At 26.3% G+C, this 21,738-nt stretch overlaps 2 protein-coding genes across 5 annotated transcripts; one reads left to right on the top strand and one right to left on the bottom strand.

Moving 5' to 3' along the window:
* Nucleotides 1-1,077: 1,077 nt before the first annotated feature.
* LOC109600797 (uncharacterized) lies at nucleotides 1,078-3,188 on the bottom strand. Of its 4 annotated transcripts, none has more exons than XM_020016974.2 (4): nucleotides 3,031-3,188; nucleotides 2,789-2,860; nucleotides 2,010-2,659; nucleotides 1,078-1,649 (listed from the first exon to the last, which is right to left on the bottom strand). In XM_020016974.2, exons 2-4 carry the CDS (start codon nucleotides 2,838-2,840, stop codon nucleotides 1,539-1,541), a joined length of 813 nt encoding a protein of 270 aa, XP_019872533.2. In that variant the 5' UTR covers nucleotides 2,841-2,860; nucleotides 3,031-3,188; the 3' UTR covers nucleotides 1,078-1,538. The 4 variants fall into 4 exon arrangements, with proteins under 4 accessions (XP_019872533.2, XP_019872532.2, XP_049826668.1 ...); XM_020016973.2 differs by lacking the exon at nucleotides 3,031-3,188 and adding an exon at nucleotides 2,913-3,001; XM_049970711.1 differs by lacking the exon at nucleotides 3,031-3,188 and having other exon boundaries at nucleotides 2,016-2,659; nucleotides 2,789-2,992.
* A 1,905-nt stretch (nucleotides 3,189-5,093) lies between these two features.
* On the top strand, nucleotides 5,094-12,062 carry LOC109600800 (uncharacterized). Its single transcript, XM_020016981.2, has 3 exons — nucleotides 5,094-5,250; nucleotides 5,523-5,706; nucleotides 11,516-12,062. The coding sequence occupies exons 2-3, from the start codon at nucleotides 5,660-5,662 to the stop codon at nucleotides 11,955-11,957; spliced, it is 489 nt and encodes a 162-aa protein (XP_019872540.2). The 5' UTR covers nucleotides 5,094-5,250; nucleotides 5,523-5,659; the 3' UTR covers nucleotides 11,958-12,062.
* Nucleotides 12,063-21,738: the final 9,676 nt, after the last annotated feature.

Here is a 21,738-nt window from a genome sequence, read left to right as displayed (position 1 = left end):
TGTCGGTGGCGCACTGACATATATTCATCTTCTTCTTCTCGTTCCGCTATCGAAACGGCGAATTCCCATTGGATAAATGCTCAATCTCAACTCATTAACTTGCATTTTTAATTATTTATTGTTTTAAATTATCAAATTATTTTTATTTAATGACTTTAAGATAAAATTATGGCGATTAATTAATACTAAATTAATTTGAATTTTCAGTCCCTGTATTACTAATCACAATTTGTTAATGTCCGTTTTAATTTTAATTTAATAAATTAATAAAAAATATACAACTTTTATATATATATATATATATATATATATATATATATATATATATATATATATATATATATTATAAATTAATTTTGCATTTTTTTAATTCCGTAAGCGTTTAGCACAAATTCCTGTCTCTGCGTTTTACATGGGAACTTATATTTGATGACATCCATTAGTAGATGGCGACACATGCCACACGCGTTTTAAAATTCAAATATATTAAATAAAAATTAAATTTAATTAGGAAATTCACATATCTAATTAAAGACAATCAAAGTATTTTATGTTTTATTTAAATAATTACATTAAATTCTGAAAAATAAAAGAGTTATGGCTAAAATATTTAACATTTTAAAAAATTAAGAATAATGACCACCACTGTACATTTATTAAATAATTTTAAAAGAATTGTTAATCATTTTTGGGTTCCTTTTGTTTGTTATAACCGTCTGTAAAAGGTATAAGGCGTTTGTAATTAAATTCCACTCCTCTTCAATGCTATGAAAAAGAACTTCCTTTTATGAAATATTTTGTAAAATGTTTAATGTTAAATTTTGTGATATTTATCTGGTCATCACTGTATTTAAAACTTTAAATTCACTGATTATTATTATTGTAACTAACTAAATATTTTTTTAAATATAAAAAATTAATTAATGTCTAAACCAAACAATTTTTTTAAATAAAAATTGAACTAGTATTAGTTCCAGTTATATAAATTTAATATGTATTATTTGTGTGTCAATATTTTACAATAAAATATTAATTTTATTATGTTAAGGGATTAAAGGAAAAGTAAAATACCAAAAATTAGGGGACTTTATTCTATTTATTCATATTAAGTGGACCATTTTAAATGCCGGGGATGCCCCTGATTCACATTTAGTTTAAAACAAACCAATAATAACTATTTTATTGCACAGTTTTAACATAAATAAATGTGTATATTATTCTCTACACTAACTTCCTAAATTATAGACTAATCTATAGTGCTAAATTAATTATTTGGAAGATTTGTTTAAAAAATGGAATAACATATTTACATTAAAATATTTGTACTTCACGAAATAAACATAGTACATAAAAATCAATAAAAAACAATATAAAAGAAAAATTAAGAAATAAACATCACATAAGAAAGTCTATACAAGTTTTAAGTTTTAGAAAAATATATAATTTAAAATTAAATTGTTATGTATTATTGATATGCATCACAGATTCTAAAATACTTAAATAAGTCATATTTATGTACAGAAACTAAAACAGGGATCCTATAACTTTGTATGTTTTACAGTATCTGTCCAATAATTTTGTATAGTCATCGCCTCTAAGCTGTTCAAAAACGAATCATTATCCAAACTGTACATCTCTTCAGAGTTATCCTGAGAAAAAGAAAATGATTCAATCACATATGCTGCTGAAATCACTGAATGACTAACATACTTATTGAGTCATGCTTAAATTAATATAAGAAGCCACAACAATGAGATATGGATTACATCACATAACATAAACACACAATGGGAGTTGAAACATGATGAAAGTATACAACAAAAATAAATAAGCTGTGTTTTGTTTCAATTCTTAACTGGTTGCAAAACACAACACATTTTATCAGGTATTTCGAATTAGTCAGATATTAAATGAGCCATGCTTAACTAAATTGAAGAAGCCATAATCAAGTGAGGATGAATATTAATAATTTAAAAATTGCAAATAAAACAAAAATAGTAATTGCTTACTCTTACTGAAGCATCATCGATGTATCCACTGGAGTCTGGGTTGCTGCAGCGATCGTTAAGTACCTGAGGTCTATTAAAGCTTCTGTTACGATACAGAAAATAACTGATACCACAAATAAGTCCAACAACAACAACACAACCTAATGTTATTCCAGTAATACCAGCTGCTGAGAGATTTCCAGACAGGTCGCTTTCGAGGGAGGCCGTTTCTACATTGAGTCTATCACCCAACGTTTGATTGTAGTTAACATCCTCAACGTATGTTAAATTGTCTGTGTGGTTTATTGCATTAAAACTTGCGTTGATCAATATTTGATTATCTATATTGGTATCTGTTGTGTTAGTTTGATTTATCACAGTCATGTTGTGTGTTTCATCACACACTTTACTGGTATTTCCTTTTAGTGTCTTGTTAGTAATTAAGTCAAATTTCTCGAGTTTTTTAAAGGAAGGCTTATGAGATTTATTAGTAGTTGTAGTGAGGGGTGTGGTTAATGTGGTAGTGATTATAGATGCAACTGTTGTGGCTGGAATGTAGCTCGAACGTCCAATAGACTTTCCTGACCGTTGGGTGTCATTGCTCGAGTTTGTTGGTGTCAATTCACTTGTTGTGGAAATCACGGCTGTGAAAGTCACTTCCACAAAGAACACTGAAAGTTGAGGCGCAATTTAGCACTGTTTAAATGTATGGAACAAAGGTAATGATGATGATACATGCAATTAATGGGATAAATTGAGTGAATCATAAATTGATTAGATGGAAATTCTCAGTGACTTACCATACAAGCAGCATGTTATCCAGAACCAATGCATCCACCAGTAATTTGTCATGATTTCAGACACATTAGAAACTAAAAAAAAATTACACAATTAGCGAATAATTATACCTGTCGGGTTATTAACAATAGATGGCGAAATGTTCATTTCATAATTATATCGCATTTTCCAACACCATCCGAATATGGTGCCAGTATTACGGACGCGTCCAAAAATTAAATAAAAACAACAAACAAACACTCACCTATTATTCATTACACCTGTCAAAATGTTGACATAAAGCAAGTAGGAAAAATTCGACTACCGTAACAGGTTTGCCAACAAATACCTATTGTTTAAGTCCTTGGTTTCAAGAACATTTTGTTCGTCTATAAAATGTTATGATAATATTTAATTTTGAGTGTATGCACCGATTTAAAGTTTGTAAACATTTTTAATTAGAATAAATATTATCAACCGCGTCGGATGAAAATCCCATTGGTTAAACCGCAACATTTTATGAATATTACTTTATTATTACAAGTTTGTTTATATTTATTTTATGAAGATAAAAGCGTGGGGAATACTCATATAAATAAAACATATTTATGTGTGTGAGTATATTGGTTATAGTCGGCGATGTTGTGATTAATAAATCTACTACTAAATCTAGACAACCTATATTACACGAAATTTGAAACTGATGTTACAATTAGTACTGGGAATAAAAAAGAATAACTATATTAATTAGTGTATTGATAAGGAAATAATAATAATAAATTAATTAAATATTGTATTTTATTTTATAGAATTTATTAGTAACACAAACCATAATTTTAGAAAATATTTAAATTTTAATTAATCAGAAATGTATTCAGAAAACGAATAATAAAATACATATTATTTAAAAATGGTTTATTATATACAAATTCTTAAAATTAGTAAAAAAAAATATGTATAAATATACATATAAAAAATTATGGTAAAATACATAATTTAATTTTATTTTTCTAAAATTCTATTATTTACAAAAATGTGTATGCTTAAAAATGATATTTTACATAAGTAACTCTAAGAACATTCAAAAGAATGAATATTTTTTAAAACTATTACTCTGCATAGTTTAGAAAAAATGTACTTTTGATCAATTTTGATTATCACACCTGTAATACGAAGAAGACTGGGGAACCCCTCAGAATCTACACTATTGTATCATTATGGGAAAAATTTAATATATTAAATTGTATGTATAAATTTTAAAAAAATGCACACCATAATTGAATACAACTGGTTCAAAGGTTACGAAAATATGATAACAAAACAAAAAACAATTTTTAAAATTTAAATTTTACAGGCTGTATTTTAACAAGGAGAAACTATATTTACCATATTTTAATAATATGGTAAATTGAATAAAAAGGAAATTAAAATATTTTAGTATGTATGAACTTCTTTTAATTAATAATTTTGAATAGATATATAATTTAATAAAAAAATACATATATTTAATTATTTATATGAAACTAAATAATTTAAAAATTATTGAATTAAACTGTGTTATTAATTATTAATTATTATAATTAACTTACAGATCTTATCCATATTAATAAATAATAATAATTAAATTTATAAAAATACATTAAAAAACAAATAATAAAAAGTAATACATTTTTATTATATTACTATTTGAAAATATTTTATTCTGAAAATAAATCATTTAATAATTGTTTTTACTAAAATGTAAATTATTTATTTATTATAATATAAATTATTATTATTTTATATTTGAATAAAAAAATGGGAGAATTTATTATGCTGAATTATATGAAAATTAAACTAATTTTAGATACTATAACAATAGAAATAATTTAGTTATGTTTTCCTTCAATTGTAATTTAAAAAAGGAGTAAGAGGAGCGTATAAAGTTCAACAATGAAAAGAAATAAACAACAGCTCTCTGAAAAATATATGTTTTAAAGAATTTGCCATAATTAACATTAATATTGTTAATTCACTTCAATTCAGTTTCATAGAATTTATTCAATTATATTCTTCACTGGATTAAATTAAATGAATTTTTAGTTAATAACTTCATATATTAAAATAATCAGGTAAAAACTATTTTAGCACAATCTCTACAATAATGAATCTTATACAATAAGTTATAATTTGTTTGAATCTTTGTTTATAAATTAGGAACAGTACAAAATTTAGAAAACGTAGATCTTTAATTTGAAGAGGATAATACATTTAGGAAATAGGAAATAGTTGGGTATTTAAGCTGTACTCGTGGTTGTCTATACTGGAATTATGCGCGGCTTCGTTACAGTTGATGTCCTTTGCTGAAAAGGACTCAAGGAGGGTATTTTTGCAGCGTTTGTGGCTACTGACACACTTTCCAATTATCAATTTTCACGTAAACCGAGGCGAATTTTCGATAAATGCAAAAACAATCGATTGTTCCCACAATAGTTTGACTAAAATAGTAAGTATTTAGTAATAAATAGTTGTTGTGTACGGGTTATAGATTTTTTTGGCCCAAAATCGCTACGACAATTATGTAATGTGTCCCAAATGAAGGATCCAGTTCCACAATTTCACTACATATTGATTTGGGTGTATTTTTAAATGATGCGACACGTAATTTATTTTTAAACCGTTTTAATTCGTACGATCATAAACTGTTAGTCATTATATCAACTCGTTTGTGTATGCTAATAAACCGATTTTTAACTGAATTATTGTCTTATTTTCCAGTAAAATCGTGTGTTATAAGTCTCGTTGGAGTCGAAATTAGGCAGTCACCAAAAAGTCTCCGTTGGGGGACGTCAAGATTTTCACGTGCTGTCTCTTAGAATTGGGGTTTACATAAAGCAAATTGGGGGCTTCCGAAAATGTTTACTTTGTGGTACGCCGTTTTGAGCTACAATGAATACAATAGGTGAGTTATCGTTGTGTTGTTTGAATGTATTTTTTCCTTGTTAAAGCTAAATCGCCGGCATATTGCTTCGGTTGATGTCAGTAGTTTTGCATTGGCGCAGCGCCAGTTTATTTATAGACGTCGATTAAACTATTCCCTGTTAATTTAAACAATTGCATATGCTCGTTTAATTCGCTAATCGTGTACATTGTTCTGATCAATGCATCGTAAATAGTTTAATTTGTATGCGACGCATATAGGCGGGTTTAACCTATTTCTTTTTGTCTGGCTAATCAATAACTAACGTTAACAAACCAATTTATTAACAACGCATTTTCCACGCACCACGGAAAATTTTCGAAAAACCACAACGTTAGACAACCCAGATTCCACTAATGAAACGTAATTGTCTAGGTTATGTCATCGACGGTCATATTTAAAAATATCATTGTGTATTTTTTTCTATACAAACAGTAAATTCGCATCTTTATAAAAGTTGCGGTGAGTTCCTCGGGGCGGTCGTAAATTTTTCTGGGCGAGTGGAGCACCTTAGAGATGGGGTGCGTTAAATGACCCTTAAGTAGATAAGCATGTGCGGGGACCGACTACACTGGACATTTTTTTCTATTACTCATGAATTTATTGGGGTGTATGTTATATGTAAACAGGGGGATAAGAAAACACTTATTTCTCGTTTCTTCTACAAATTTCTCTAGCCGTTATTTAATATTGTTATTTATTTGATAATAAAATTGACAAACTATCTTTATTTATGTTTGAAATAAATAAAACAGTAATAAAATATCATATGTTTATCATGATTCATGGTTTCAAGAAACCATATTATTATTTTGGTGAAGTGCTGGAATGTACAAGATAAAACATAATGTGTGTAATTTAATATGCATGAATAAAAAAAATATGTACTATCGTGCATTTGTAGTTATTAGTCATAATTCAGGAAATTTTACATAATTTATTCTGGGTATATGAAAAACTTTTTCTGACAGGTTGGCAGATAAATAAATAATAGATTTTATTAACAGGTTTTAAGGCTATTAATTTAATTTTAACATTACTGGTATTTCAAGTTAAAACACAGTAATGACCATAATTATAGCAACTTACTGAAAAGTATATTAAAAATGTGATTAAAATAATATATTATGGTCTTAAGTTTTTATTAAGGGGACAAATGAACAAAATAAATAAAGTATTTTTTATTATTTTTTTCAATTTAAAATTAAAAAATTATTAAATTAAAATTGAAAATTATAATATTTATTTAAGGGAAAATAGAGTATCATACAAATTAGAACTTTATAAACCATTTTAAATAATTAAAGGGATGAAAATATTATATTGTCAAGTCTTCATTTAGGAGAGAAATTAATAAAATCAAATATAAAATATTTTCTTATCAACTTTTTCGGGGGGTAATATTAGAAAATTATCAAAAGTAAATTGAAAATTAATATACTTATTTAGGGGAAAATAAAGTTTTTCATACAAAAATCAGAACTTTATAAATCATTTTAAATAATTAAAGGTATGAAAATATTATATTGTCAAGTCTTCATTTAGGAGAGAAATGAATAAAATCACATATAAAATATTTCCTTATTAATTTTTTTCTGTTTAATATTACAAAATTATCAAATTTAAATTAAAAATTAAAATATTTATTTAGGGGAAAATAAAGTTTTTCATACAAAAATCAGTACTCAAAATCATTTTAAATAATTAAAGGGATGAAAATATTAATATATTTTTTCCTATTTATTATTACAAAATTATTAAATTTAAATTGAAAATTTCAAATACTTATTTAGGGGAAAATAGAGTTAAAACCATATCATACAAAGCAGATTTTTTTCATTTAGGAAAGAAATGTATAAAAGCAAACATAAAGTATTTTCTTATTAATTTTTTTCTATTTAATATTACAAAATTATTAAATTTAATCTGAAAATTAAAATACTTATTTAGGGGGACAATAGAGTTAAAAGTGCACAAATCAGAACTTCATAAATCATTTTAAATAACTAAAGTGATGAAAATAATATATGTTTATGTGTAACTCAATTTTAGGGCTATAATTGTACATTTTTGTTAATACACCTTACTTTATTTAAATAAAAATCAATATCAATCAATTAATACTTGACTTATCACAAAAAATCGTATATTTTTTAAAAGATAATTGGAATAAAACATAATAAGTACAATTAATGATTGAAGTATTAAATTGTATCTAACTTGTACAATTCCACAATCGGTCGCAAAGTTTAATTGCTGAGCCCCTTAATTGTCCGATTCGGAATCAATAAAGCCGAAAAACTGTTTATAACACGTACGTGTACCGAATGCACTGCGAGTTCCGTAATTGTTTTTATTTTCCCGCAGGCGGTTTTGTGTACGCCGGGAGATTTTCTGGGCGGGGATCACATGTTTTCCTAAAAATAAATTTGATCAGGGCCACGGCCGAATAAACTGCTTGAACGTACACGTTCTCATATATCCCTTTTAACGTTAGCAACCGAAATTATTCTAGAAGCATTTATTCCCCGCTTAAAATTATGATGCTGGAAGTTGTCGCATCTATTATTGTACGCGGACCTGGATGGAAATTATTTTCGGAGGGTTCAACGTATCCTGACGCACAATTAATGGCATTGCTAATCACTATGTGATCACATTAAGTGGTCAAATATTTATTATATGGACTTTGGGTCTGTAATTAATATTCGACGATGGACAAAAGTCATATTTTATTCAGCAATAGATTGATTATTGATTGTATATTTTTGTTAGTACGGAGTTCAATATATTCACAATTAAATCGACCAATAATATAACCATTATTTATTTAACTCGAAGCAATAATCAATACGAGAAAATAGAAGTAGTTCACACTTTATCTTTGCAAATAAAATTTCTAAACCAAGCTTTAAAATTTGAGGTTGAAAACATTTTTTGAATTGAAAATTAAAATACTTAATTATACATATATCATATAAATCAGAACTTTATAAATCATTTTAAATAATTAAAATTGAAAATATTATATTACGGTCTCAAGTCTTCGTTTAATAAAATCAAATATAAAATATTTTCTTATTACCAAATTTAAATAGAAAATTAAAATACTTATTTATGGGAAAATAGAGATAAGATCATATCACAAAAATCAGAACTTATAAATTATTTTAAATAATTAAAGGGATGAAAATATATTATGGTCTCAAGTCTTCATTTAGGAGAGAAATGAATAAAATCAAATATAAAATATTTTATTATTATTTTTTTCTATTTAAAATTATAAAATTATTAAATTTAAATTGAAAATTAAAATACTTATTTAGAGTAGATAGAGTTAAAAGCATATCACACAAATCAAACCTTTATAAATCATTTTAAATAATTAAAGGAATCAAAATATTATATTATGGACTCAAATCTTGATTTAGAAGAGAAATGAATGAAAAGGAATATAAACTATTTTCTTATTATTTTTTTTATATTTAATATTACAAAATAATTAAATTTAAATTAAAAATTAAAATACTTATTTATGGGGAAAATAGAGTTAAAAGCATATAATGAAAATCAGAACTTATAAATCATTTTAAATAATTAAAGGGATGAAAATATTATATTGTGCTCTCAAGTCTTTATTTAGGAGAGAAATGAATAAAATCAAATATAAAATATTTTATTGTTATTTTTTTCTATTTAATATTACAAAATTATTGAATTTAAATTGAAAATTAAAATACTTATTTAGGGGAAAATACAGTTAATAGCATATAATAAAAATCAGAACTTATAAATCATTTAAAAATAATTAAAGGGATGAATATAATATATTATGGACTCAATCTTCATTTAAGAGAGAAATAAATGAAAACGAATATAAAATATTTTCTTATTATTTTTATTATATTTAATATTACAATATAATTAAATTTAAATTAAAAATTAAAATACTTATTTAGGGGAAAATAGAGTTAAAAGTATATAATAAAAATCAGAACTTATAAATCATTTTAAATAATTAAAGGGATGAAAATATTATATTGTGGTCTTAAGTCTTTATTTAGGAGAGAAATGAATAAAATCAAATATAAAATATTTTATTATTATTTTTTTCTATTTAATATTACAAATTTATTAAATTAAAATTGAAAATTTAAATATTTATTTAAGGGAAAATAGAGTTAAAAGCATATTATAAAAATCAAAAGTTTATACATCATTTTAATTGGGGGTTGAAAATATTATATTGTGATCTCATGTTTTCATTTAGAAAAGAAATGTATAAAATTAAATATAAAATATTTTCTTATTAATTTGTTTCTATTACAAAATTATCAAATTTAAATTGAAAATTAAAATACTTATTTAGAAGAAATACATACATACATACATACAAATTAGGACTATAGATCATTTTAAATGATTAATAAAGAGATGGAAATATTATATTATGGTCTCAAGTGTTAATTGAGAAGAAAAATTAATAAAACCTCACAAAAAAATATATTTTTGTTTACTTTTTTCTATTCTATCATAGAAAAACCATAAACGAAAATTGTCCCCTTAAAAACGTCTGTCGGTTCACTTTCTATTTCATTAATGTTGAGCCTCAGTGTCCCGTTTTATCACCAACAACCACCACTTGCTCTTCCGTCATCCCATTATCTCAATTATCCTCCACATGATCTCACATTTTCCCATTACACCAAATAAAAACATTTGATGTGTTGAGCTGTTAAACTTGACCTAAAAAAAATCGTCTGTTTTATAAATAAACCAAGTTCAGTTGCCAAAAGTCGCATAAATTTTATTTCAAATTTACTATTTAAAATAAAATGTAATTGGATTACGTGGTACAATTTGTTCCGGCTGTTCATCTCAAATTAGATTATGCTAATATTTAATTTGTAAATCCACACTTGTATAGCATTGTGATAAGTTGCAATTATGTGAAGTTCCTCACGTAACCTTCCAGGTGACTCAGATCAGCTGATTTTAATTTATCAGAATCTAGAAAGTACGATTGATAAAAAAAAGTGGCTGCGAAACTTGAATGTTTGAAGGCATTCACTGGAAATAGACTGTATTTTTGGAACGAATTAAAAATACATGAAGAATTTTGATTACTCTGTGGCAGCACTAAAATAAAGTACATTTATTTGGTTAATTTAAAGCCAGACGTTAATAAGGGGTTTTTCCACACAAAAATTGTCAATTCTCTTTATAGTTTAGTCTGACTGTAATTTTATGTTGTATGACGTTAATTGCATAATTACATACGTTATTAATTATATTTTTTGTATCTAAATCCTTTGTCTACTTCTATATGATAAACTTAATCAGTTAAGTCCTCGTTTTTATTTTTATACTCCGATAAAAATTATTGTTAACTGCAACTATACAATTTTCTGGTGTTAAATATAACTGCAGAACCATAAATTTAAATTTAGCCTGATAAACAATTACATAAGTTTCATTTTTTTGCCAAAATGTGATATTAACCTTGGCCGAGGTTTCTGGTATTGTGAAAATATTTTATCTGGCTCCGTTTTAAGTTTAAATCAGTACGTGCACACTCGGAAAATTCAATTCAAACCGCAATTGATCATGCTTGTTTGCATATTACGTAAACCATGCTAAATATAAACGTAAATGACAATTATTCCTTTATAGTTTAGTTATTTATCATTTGAAAATTCTCTTACAGTTATTTGTTGCTTTTACTAACCCCAGTTTTATTTAGTTAAGTCTACTTTTTTTTGTTTTGTGTTTCATTAATTTTTATTTCAAGACAACAATCACTGAAGGGTTCTCAGGGCTGTCCCTTACCGCCAAAACCTAAGGAACCGCCGGTCGCGTGTCCCCTGCCGCCCAAAAAACAACCGGAACCCTCGAGAATACCGGTAATAGAACCGCCAAAAACCCCGTCCCCGTCCCCCTCGCCGGTTCCGCCAAGAGTGGAAACGCCACCGTCACCGAAACCCTCCTCGCCCCTACCACCGTCGCCGAAACCGTCGTCGCCGGTGCCGCAGAAACCGCTGGAGCCGCCGGCGAAACCTCCACGATCACCGTCCCCGCATCCCATCAAACCCGAAGCCTTCGACGACATCGAGTACGAGGAGGAAGACAGCGAGGCCGAAGAGGATGAGGAAGACTCCGTCATTGATTCGAATCAGAGGAGTGCGGCCAATTATGTGAATGATTTTTTGAACAAGGAAATCAACCAGCGATAATTTTGTAACAGCCCGATTTTTATTTGTTTATGCCTTCAGACCCCGTTATAAAATGTAGTCGTTATAAAGGAAAGTTGTTTAAATAAATATTTAATTGACGTTTTATTTTTGTTTTTTGTTTTTTTTTTTTTAATTTCTTTAAGTTGTTTTGGTTTCTTCTTCACCTTGTTTTGGGGGATGGAAAATGTTTTTGTGCTTAAATTTTAAATTGAAATTCACCGTAAATATGTACTTTGGAGGGGTAAACAAGAAATTAAGACCAAGACGTTGAATTAACGTTCTAAAAAAAGTCTTTGTTAGTCCTCCATTTTAATGTTTGGAGGGATAAAGATGTAAAAACGTTTCCATTAACAACGTGTTTACACCATTAAACACTTGTGTGTATCGGTTCACGTCGATTGATTTTAGAATTTGTGCACCAAATCGTTTTATTGTGCACATGTGAATTTCAATGGCATTATGCAAGCAATATAATGAATAATTTAGGCCGATTTTCTGCATCAATAACTCCTAAAAGGTAATCTCCACAATTTACGTAAGCGCAATAATTAAATCAAAAATCATTTTGGACAGACACTTCATAATCCGATAAGTACCAACGCAAACCATTGAGTTTATTTTTAATATCTGTAAATTACTTGAATCAATTCGCAACGACAGTTTCGATGCTAACGAAAATTGTACACATTTGTCAGTTGATAAAAGTACATTGATATCTCATTAAGTGCCGCCGAAATGGTTGTTTTATGTTGACTAATTAGAAACATATCGATCAGTCTCTTAATTGCCATTTAATTTATGGATATGAAGCAAACGTTAGGAATACACAAACATTGAGCTAACTACACACAAAATATTTACAATGAGATAATTAGTAATAATTATATATTTTGAGATTCTAATTTTAATTTTATCCTTTAGGAAACACCCATTTTAACTCGTAATTTTAGTGCCTGAAGCAAAAAGATTGAGATATTTTGAGGAAAAAGTTAAATAATATAATAATAATTCTATGTCTTCAATCCACTATCAATAATAAAATCAGCAACAAATCAATATATGGATTAACAAACATTAAGTATTAATAAATTTTGCCATAATTTTAGCAGATTAAACCATATCTCCAGACCTGCATCAATCATGAGATCAGTAACAAATCAATATTTTTCTTTAAAGATTAATCAAAGACTTAAATTTGTACTAATATTGTCCATAAATCAGTGCTATAGAAATTTAAAATCTTAGTTTGCTTTTCAATTTATAATTTTATGACTTTAAGCTAAGACACTATGAAATATTGAGAGAAGAGAGAAAAATGAAACTCTTCACATCTCCAGTCGCATATCAGTTATGATATAAGTAATAAATCAATACTTTTGTTTAAAGGTTAATCAAAAATTTAAATTGAGATATTTGGGCTGCAACTACTTTATCCAAATAATTTCTTTAGGGAAATTGAGTTGTTTAAAAGGAACATTTTTACTCAAATAGTTTCTTCATGACAACACAAGATCAGAGTTGTCTTAGAGGCCCAAAAGAATCTTCAAATGTTCAATGGAAAGTGGTACCTCATCCACCATATAGTTGAAATATTTCTCCATGTGACATTTACTTTGTCATTGTTCAATTTTGTACTTAATAAGTGAATTAATTATGAAAAGGAAGTCTAAATTGAGGTTACATTTACATTTGATGTAATTGTTTTCAAAACAAAAATTTGATGAGTGTAATAGTCAAATTGTGTTCATGACAACACAAGACCAGAGTTCCATTAGAGACCCAAAAGAAGCTTCAAATGTTAATAGTTCATGAAAAACTTATCCTAACAGGAGCTTCTTTATTCAAATAGTTTCTTCATGACAACACAAGACCAGAATTTGCAATAGAGTCTTAAAAGAAGCTTCAAAATCCTCATCCACCACATAGTCCGTATATTTTTCTATGTGTCTGTTGTTAATTTTTGTCATTGTCCAATTTTTTCCTCACAAATGGATAAATTCTGAAGAGGAGATATAAACTGAAACAACATTTGATATAACTGTTTACAAAACAAAAATTTAATGACTCTCCTAAGATTTATTTTTGTAGAAAATCACATTTTTACGATGACAAAAATCGTCAGCGATGGATCCAAGGCGAAATTACGTTACGTTCAGTTACGAAATATCGAATGAATTTTAAGGGGGATGATCGGATTAACATAAAATTATTTTGTAGCGTTTATCCAATAATTCATGATAAAACATTGTCGAAGGATGCAGGCTCAAAGGATAATAAAGATTTTAAATTACCGGATTGTAATAACAAGGAAGTTAATCTCCTTATCTCCATAACACAAAAGCGTAAAATTACAAAAATCGATTTAATCTTTTCGCGTTCCCGATTTAAATTAGACCTCAACTGCAGCGCAGCGCCTCTAAAAATATGCTCATCATGTACATTTTTGCGGCATCGCTGCACCGGATTTATTAATTTACTAGTTTTCATCCTGTGGTACATATTTTCCTTCTTGTTCCTTGTTTTGTGCAAAAGAATTGCCGCCTAATTAACTCTGTGCCAATATTTAATCTAAAAAGGCTTTTGAGCATAATGACGTGATGTTTTTTAACTGTACTCGGGATATAATGAGATTAAGGGATGATTGGGGGAATTTTAAAGAGGAAGTTCATTATTAAATTTCATGTGACGTATTAATTTTACGGTTTTACGTGGATGGATTTTTTAAAACAAACAATTTGATTGGTAAAATGTAACAATTCATGGATTTTATGTACTTTTTTCAAGGGGAAAATACTGGTTAAAATTTAATTATGGTAAATTGAAAGCTTCTGCCACACGAAAATTGCAGTTTGATGCATCGCATTCACAGCGTGACTGCATGTCATGAATATGCTGGGGAACTTGAACTTGAAAATTCAATCAATGATCGGTGCCGTCCATTTTAAGCCAGCTCAATTTATGATTATTTATAACGAACAGTTGTGCTGCATGTCTGTTTTCCTTTATGCACGTGCATATTGATTAATAAATAAAGTTTCAATTTACTATTCACCTTGAAAATTAATAATGGATCGGTGAAATTAGCAAATGTCAATTAATAACATTTCTATGTACTAGACTGTGCTTGTCTCCCGATTGAAAATGAAGGGTTTCATCGCATACTGCTGCCTGAAAATGTTGCAGTCTTGAAATTCACTTCACAAATTTTTGTTGTCCTGAAAAATAACATAATTCAACAAGGATTATATGGAGGAAGTGGATCCTGTCATCTCTTAAAATTTCACAATTTCCTTGCTTAAGATGCTAAATTTTTATAATTCAAATTAATGCATTTTAAAAGCCAAACTAAGGTTTTAAAGTCCTGAAATACTGTGTTTTTTGAAGTTTATTATTAATTATAAAGAATTCTATTTCCTTAAAGAAATTGTTTGGATAAAGTATTGATTTGTTACCGACTGAAGACGTGAAGAGCTTCATCTTTATCTCTTCACTCATTTTTTCACTGTCTTAATTTGAGATTAATAGAGAGTTGCATTGATTGTTGGGCCTCTTGGTAGGTAGTTAATATTTCTTGGGTTAACACTTTTTTAAGTTGTGTTACACCAGGTTCACAAGCTTCAACCCAGCTACCACACTGTTGAGAACTTTCTTATCCAATTCTTAGCCTCTTAATTTATGTGGAATCCATTTGTTCAACTTTTAGATGAATTCGTTGCATGAAACCTCTTTCTAATGGTTGGTTATGATTAATACACGGCTGGAGACGAGAAGAGTTTCATCTTAATCTCTTCACTTAACATTTCAAAGACTTGCGTTGTCACGAGGAAGCTATTTGAGGAAAGAAGCTAATCTTTGAGTAGGCTTTCATGAACTATTGTAGATTAATTTGAGTGTAACAGAGAGGTGTATTGATTGTTGGGCCTCTTGGTTGGTAATCAATATTTCTTGGGTTAACACTTTTTTAAGTTGTATTACACCAAGTTTACCAGCTTCAACCCAGCTTCTACACTGTTGAGAACTTTCTTATCCAATTCTTAGTCTCTTAATTTATGTGGAATCCATTTACTCAACTTTTAGATGAATTCGTTGCATGAAATTTCTTTTTAATGGTTGGTTAATTACAGTTTAATAACTGACCTATTTTCTACTTTAAACAAAAGTATTGATTTGTTACTGATATCATGACTAATACACGACTGGAGATGTGAAGTGTTTCATCTTAATCTCTTCACTTAACATTTCACAGACTTGGATTGTCACGAGGAAGCTATTTGAGTAAAGAAGCTAATCTTTGAGTAGATTAATTTGAATGTAATAGAGAGTTGCATTGATTGTTGGGCCTCTTGTTAGGTAATTAATATTTCTTGGGTTAAAACTTTTTTATGTTATGTTTTATCAGGTTTAGCAGCTTCAATCCAGCTTCCAGACTGACAAGACCTGTCTTATCCAATTCTTAACCTCTTAATTTATGTGGAATCCATTGTTCAACTTTTTGCTGAAGTCGTTGTATGAAATCTCTTTCTAATGGTTGATTAATCGCAGTTTAATGACTAGCATATTTACAACAAGTTGCACAAGGATTTTTCACCAGATATTGCTTAATTTCTTCATTGGTGCAGACTTCAGGATGACCTTGATGTTCTTCAATGCATTAATTGACAGTGTTAAAACAACCACAGCACATACAGTACTGTTCTTTTAAGCTGATTTTCGAATTAAAAACACTAATTTGTATGATTTACAATACGTTTATATTTTTATACAAAAAATTAAAATATAATAAAAAAATTTTACTGAAATAACTATGATTTTTCTACTTTTTCAAGTACCTAATCTAAATTTTAATTCTAATATTCTAATTAACTATAGTATATATCTAGTTTAAGCTTTTTATATCTATAAAAAGACTAATGAATGGTTTACCCACATCAGTTATTACATCAATTTATTACACAGTTTATTGTACAATTTATTGACCAATTTATTAACAGCAATTTGTGTATTACACATATCAATTTTTCACCAGTGTGGGCAACATGTTTATTTTTAGGTTAAGTTATTTTAGTACTTATAACCTGTATATGTTTGTAAACATACTTTGTTCATAAGTTGGTAGTATCAAAAGTGATTTTGGATATTATTTTATTGACTGAAAATAAATTGGCCAATTTCTGTATTACACTTAATAATAAATTGAAGGTCTCAAAATTGGACAATAAACTTTTGTCGTGTGTAAATCAGCTGTGACTAAAATATTCCAACGAGAAAATATAATATGGTGTAATTTAGATATTTATTTAATTGTTGAATGGAAAATTTACTTAAACACTTAAACACAGACTTTACTAAATACTTAAATAAATAAATGAACATAATATAATTTAGCTTCAGGTCCATCCTCGAGGATTTTTATTATAGAAATATAATTTTCCCAAAAATAAATCTTACGAAACTCATTAAATTTTTGTTTGGGGATGTAAACAGTTATATCAAATGTATTTTTAGGTTTTCCGAGCTCGTCGAATACGATCTTGCGATTGTTAACGAACCGGTGGGGCGGCGAGGGGCCCTGTTTTGACAAAGTACAAGGACACGTATGACAGATTTAATGAAAAATGCCATACAATATTTCATTTCGCCATAGATATATAAAGCCAAACAAATACAAATGGAATCGTACACATTCCCCGTTCCTCGACTTCCCCAATCGGTACAAATAAACTGCTTTCGTCCCCCTGCTTCATTTTTTTTCCTTATTCTCCAGCCAAAGTAATAAAACGCACAAAAACAAATCGAGAACAATGTAATATAATTTAATAATTGAGCCCGTACCTGGCGCTTTTGATCTGCAAGATTAAACACTCGTGCGCCCCCCGCCCCAATTGGCTCCAAGCCCTGTCCCCCCTTTATTTAAATAAACTCGTCTTGAAAATCGTCTGTCCCACTTGTCTAACGCTTTATTTGCCGACCATATTGAATTAGATCTCTCCACCCATTTAACATCCCCATTCCACAGTAATAAATCCATGATGGGCTTAATATTGTGCCCGCTCTCAACCCGAGGATGTTTACTGTATCTCTCTCGGTTGATCGTTATTGGAAACGCAACGTTCCGTGCGTATTTCGCCCCCGGATCTAATTTAACTGGAGGTGTTGCACGCCCTAATACAAACAAGGAATACGCAACGATGTTTTAATGACACGAACCATTTTATATTTCTAAAAATAAATATTAATTATTATTATTATTAATAAGGATTGATTACAAAAATATTTCCATTCACAAAAAAGTGATATTAATTATAAATATTGCGCCAAGAATTAAATTAAATTAGTAAAAAATGAAAGTTTTCATTTTTAATTCTTATTCTTTTAATCCTCTCTTTTTTTGTCTTAGAATTTTTAAGGGGTAGTGGTTTGAAAGTAAAACAACTCTGTTATATTATGTACTTTACCAATTTATTTTTAGCTTCATTTTAACAATTTAAATTTTAATTCTAATTCATAATTTAATTTTAGTTCTAACTCTACTATTAAATAAAAATAGAATATTAATTCTAATTCTAATATTTTAATTTTAAAAATTTAATATTAATTCTAAAATTTTTATATTATTTGTAATATAAACATTTATATTTTAATTGAAATATCTTAATTCTAGCAAGTTAGATTTAAGATAACTAAAAATATTTTTATTTTATTTCTAATATCTCAATTCAAAAACTTAAATTTAAATTCTAATATTTTAATTTTATTGGGAACATTTTTATTTTAATTCTAACAATTTAGACTTTAATTCTAATATTTTAATTTTAATATCAGAATTTTAACAATTTAAATTTTAATTCTAATATTTTAATCATATTCAATTTTAATTGTAAAAATTAATTCTAATTATAATATATTTTTTATAATAATTTATTTTTTATTCTATTATTTTAACGTCAATTGAAAAATATGAATTTTAATTCCAATATTTTAATTATACCGATTTAAATTTAATTCTAATTAATTTTAATAAAAATTTTAACAATTTAATATTAATTCTAAAACTTTACGTTTTTTTGTAATATTTAATTTAAATTTTAATATTTTAATTTTATTAGAAATACTTTTATTTTAATTTCTAATATCTTAATTCTAACGATTTAAATTTTAATTCTAATATTTTAATCATAATTTTATTAATTGTAACATTCTTATTATAATTGTAAAATTCAATTTAAATTTTAAATATTAATTCTAATTATAATATATTTTTTATAATAATTTATTTTTTAATCTATTATTTTATATCATTTGAAAATATTAATTTTAATTTTATTTTAATTATATCAATTTAAATTTAATTCTAATTAATTTTAATAATAGTTTTAACAATTTGTTGTTAATTCTAAAATTGTGTTATTTTTTTAACAGTTAATTTAAATTGTAATATTTTAATTTTATTAGAAATATTTAATTCTAATATTTTATTTTAATAGAATTTTTTTTTAATTCTAATATATTAATTGTGAGAATTTATTCTATTTTAATATTTATTTGAAGTCAAATCGAATTAAATTTTAATTCTAATATTTTAATCCTAATTTTAATAATTTTTTAATTCTAATATTTCAATTTCAATGGAAATATTTTTATTTTAAGTCTAATATTTTAATTCTAATATTTTAATTATTGTAATTATAATTATAGTACTCAACTTTATTGTAAAAATTTATTCTAATTATATTACATTTTTATAACAATTTTTTCTATTTTAATTTTGATTGAAATATATTAATTTTAACATTTAACATTTTATTTACAGTCATTTAAATTTAATTGTAATTAATTATAATAATTATTTCAACAATTTGATATTAAAGCTCATTTTTTTAAAGTTTAATTTAAATTATAGTATTTTAATTTAAATATCTCAATTTTAGTAAATTAAATTTTAATGCTATTTTAATTTTAATAGAGAATTTTTTATTTTAAGTTTAATATCTTATTTCTAACTATTTAAATTTAACATTTTATTCGTAATTTTAACAATTTAAATGTCAATTGAAATATATTAATTATAATTAATAAATAAAATAAATTTATAATAAATAAATTAAATTTATAATTACTAAATAACATCTTATTATAATTAATACTCATTTTTATTGAAATATTTTAATTCTAACAATTAAAATTTAAATATAATACTTTAATCATGACTTGAACCATTATTATTGATAATATAATTTTTATTCCAACAATTTAAGTTCATTCTAATTTTTTAACCATAATTTTAACAGTTTAACATTAAATCAAAAAAGTTTGATTATAATTTTTAATTTTAATTGTAAAATGCTAATTTTTAATTTTAATTCTAATATCTTTATTCTGTAATAACAATTTTAATTTTAATATTTTGATTGTAATTATAAATATAGTATATATGTATACAACATATTTTTAAAACAATTTATTAATTAAATCAATTATTTTTTTAATTTTAATTTGGTTTATTTTGTTTATTTAATACTTTAATCATAATTTTAACCATTTAATATAATATTCATTTTAAAATTTTGATTTTAATTCAAATTACTTAATTTAATTTATTTATATTTTATATCTAGTTTTTTATCTATCAATAATGGTTTATTGAATTAGTAATCATTTAAATAAAAGTCTAACAGACTTTACATTTTAAAATATGCTAATAAGACAGAAAATTAAAAATAATAAGTGTAACTAAGATATTTGTACAATGATTCGAGTGGAAAATTTACTTAAACACGTCAGAAATTAAATGCTTTGTAAATGATATTTTTGAAGTTTGCACTTTAAATATTCCAAAGTAAACAGATAAACCTTTTCCAGATTTCATTTATGCAAGATTATTTCATATAATAATAATTCATTTGTGATTTTCTAGTTCCACGATAATTTATAGAAATCGCTTGGCATTGGTTTAACCACCTTATGTAATGCATCTATTTTAAACTTTAATGATTTGTTTGGTTTTGTACAAATTATGTATATTTATATGTGTTCATCGACTGAACATTAAATAACACATTGTATATATACGTAAATTAAATATTTGTTGTAACATCTTTTGTTGCTATAATTTCACTTAAAATAAAAACACTTCTGTCTGGCACGAACGCAGTTGAATCTAAGAACAATTTGAGAAAGGAAATTCCAATTTAAATGATTAACTGACTCATGCAAATTAAACATGTGGGTGTTGTTAAACGACAAACGCAGATCTTTAAATTAGTTTTGAGGTGACCAATATTCAATATCAGTCAACAATTGTTCCACCATTGTTGCCTTGATTAAAAAGTTATTAAATCTCATTGGCATTTGCAAACAGCGAAAGATGGTGAAAAAATGATTTATTTATTCATCGAGCTGTGAAAAAATGACTCAATTGTTAATAAAATAGATAGTTGCTATGGCATCGAAATTGTACAAGGTTGCAATTTAATGAAATAAACCGGGACACATTTTGGCGCAAAATTTTGCCAAAACTATTAAGAGGCATTTATGTCATGTTACAAATTTTCTAACAAATAAATGTTGAGCTTGAATAATCCATTGTAATCTGTCACGTTTGCCTTATAATTTTCAGAATTGCATGAGTAATTTAGCATTGCATTCACAAATTAATAAGAATTTAACTCAGCAAAACGGCGAAATACAATTTTGCATTATCGTTATAAATTGCATAGATTTCATATATTCTGTTGTCCCAATTATAGATTTGGCACCGTATCAGTGGGTTTTTGGGATTATA

Source organism: Aethina tumida, chromosome 1 (assembly GCF_024364675.1).
Source record: "Aethina tumida isolate Nest 87 chromosome 1, icAetTumi1.1, whole genome shotgun sequence".
NCBI lineage: Eukaryota > Metazoa > Arthropoda > Insecta > Coleoptera > Nitidulidae > Aethina > Aethina tumida.
This window is presented reverse-complemented; position numbering and strand designations above follow the sequence as displayed.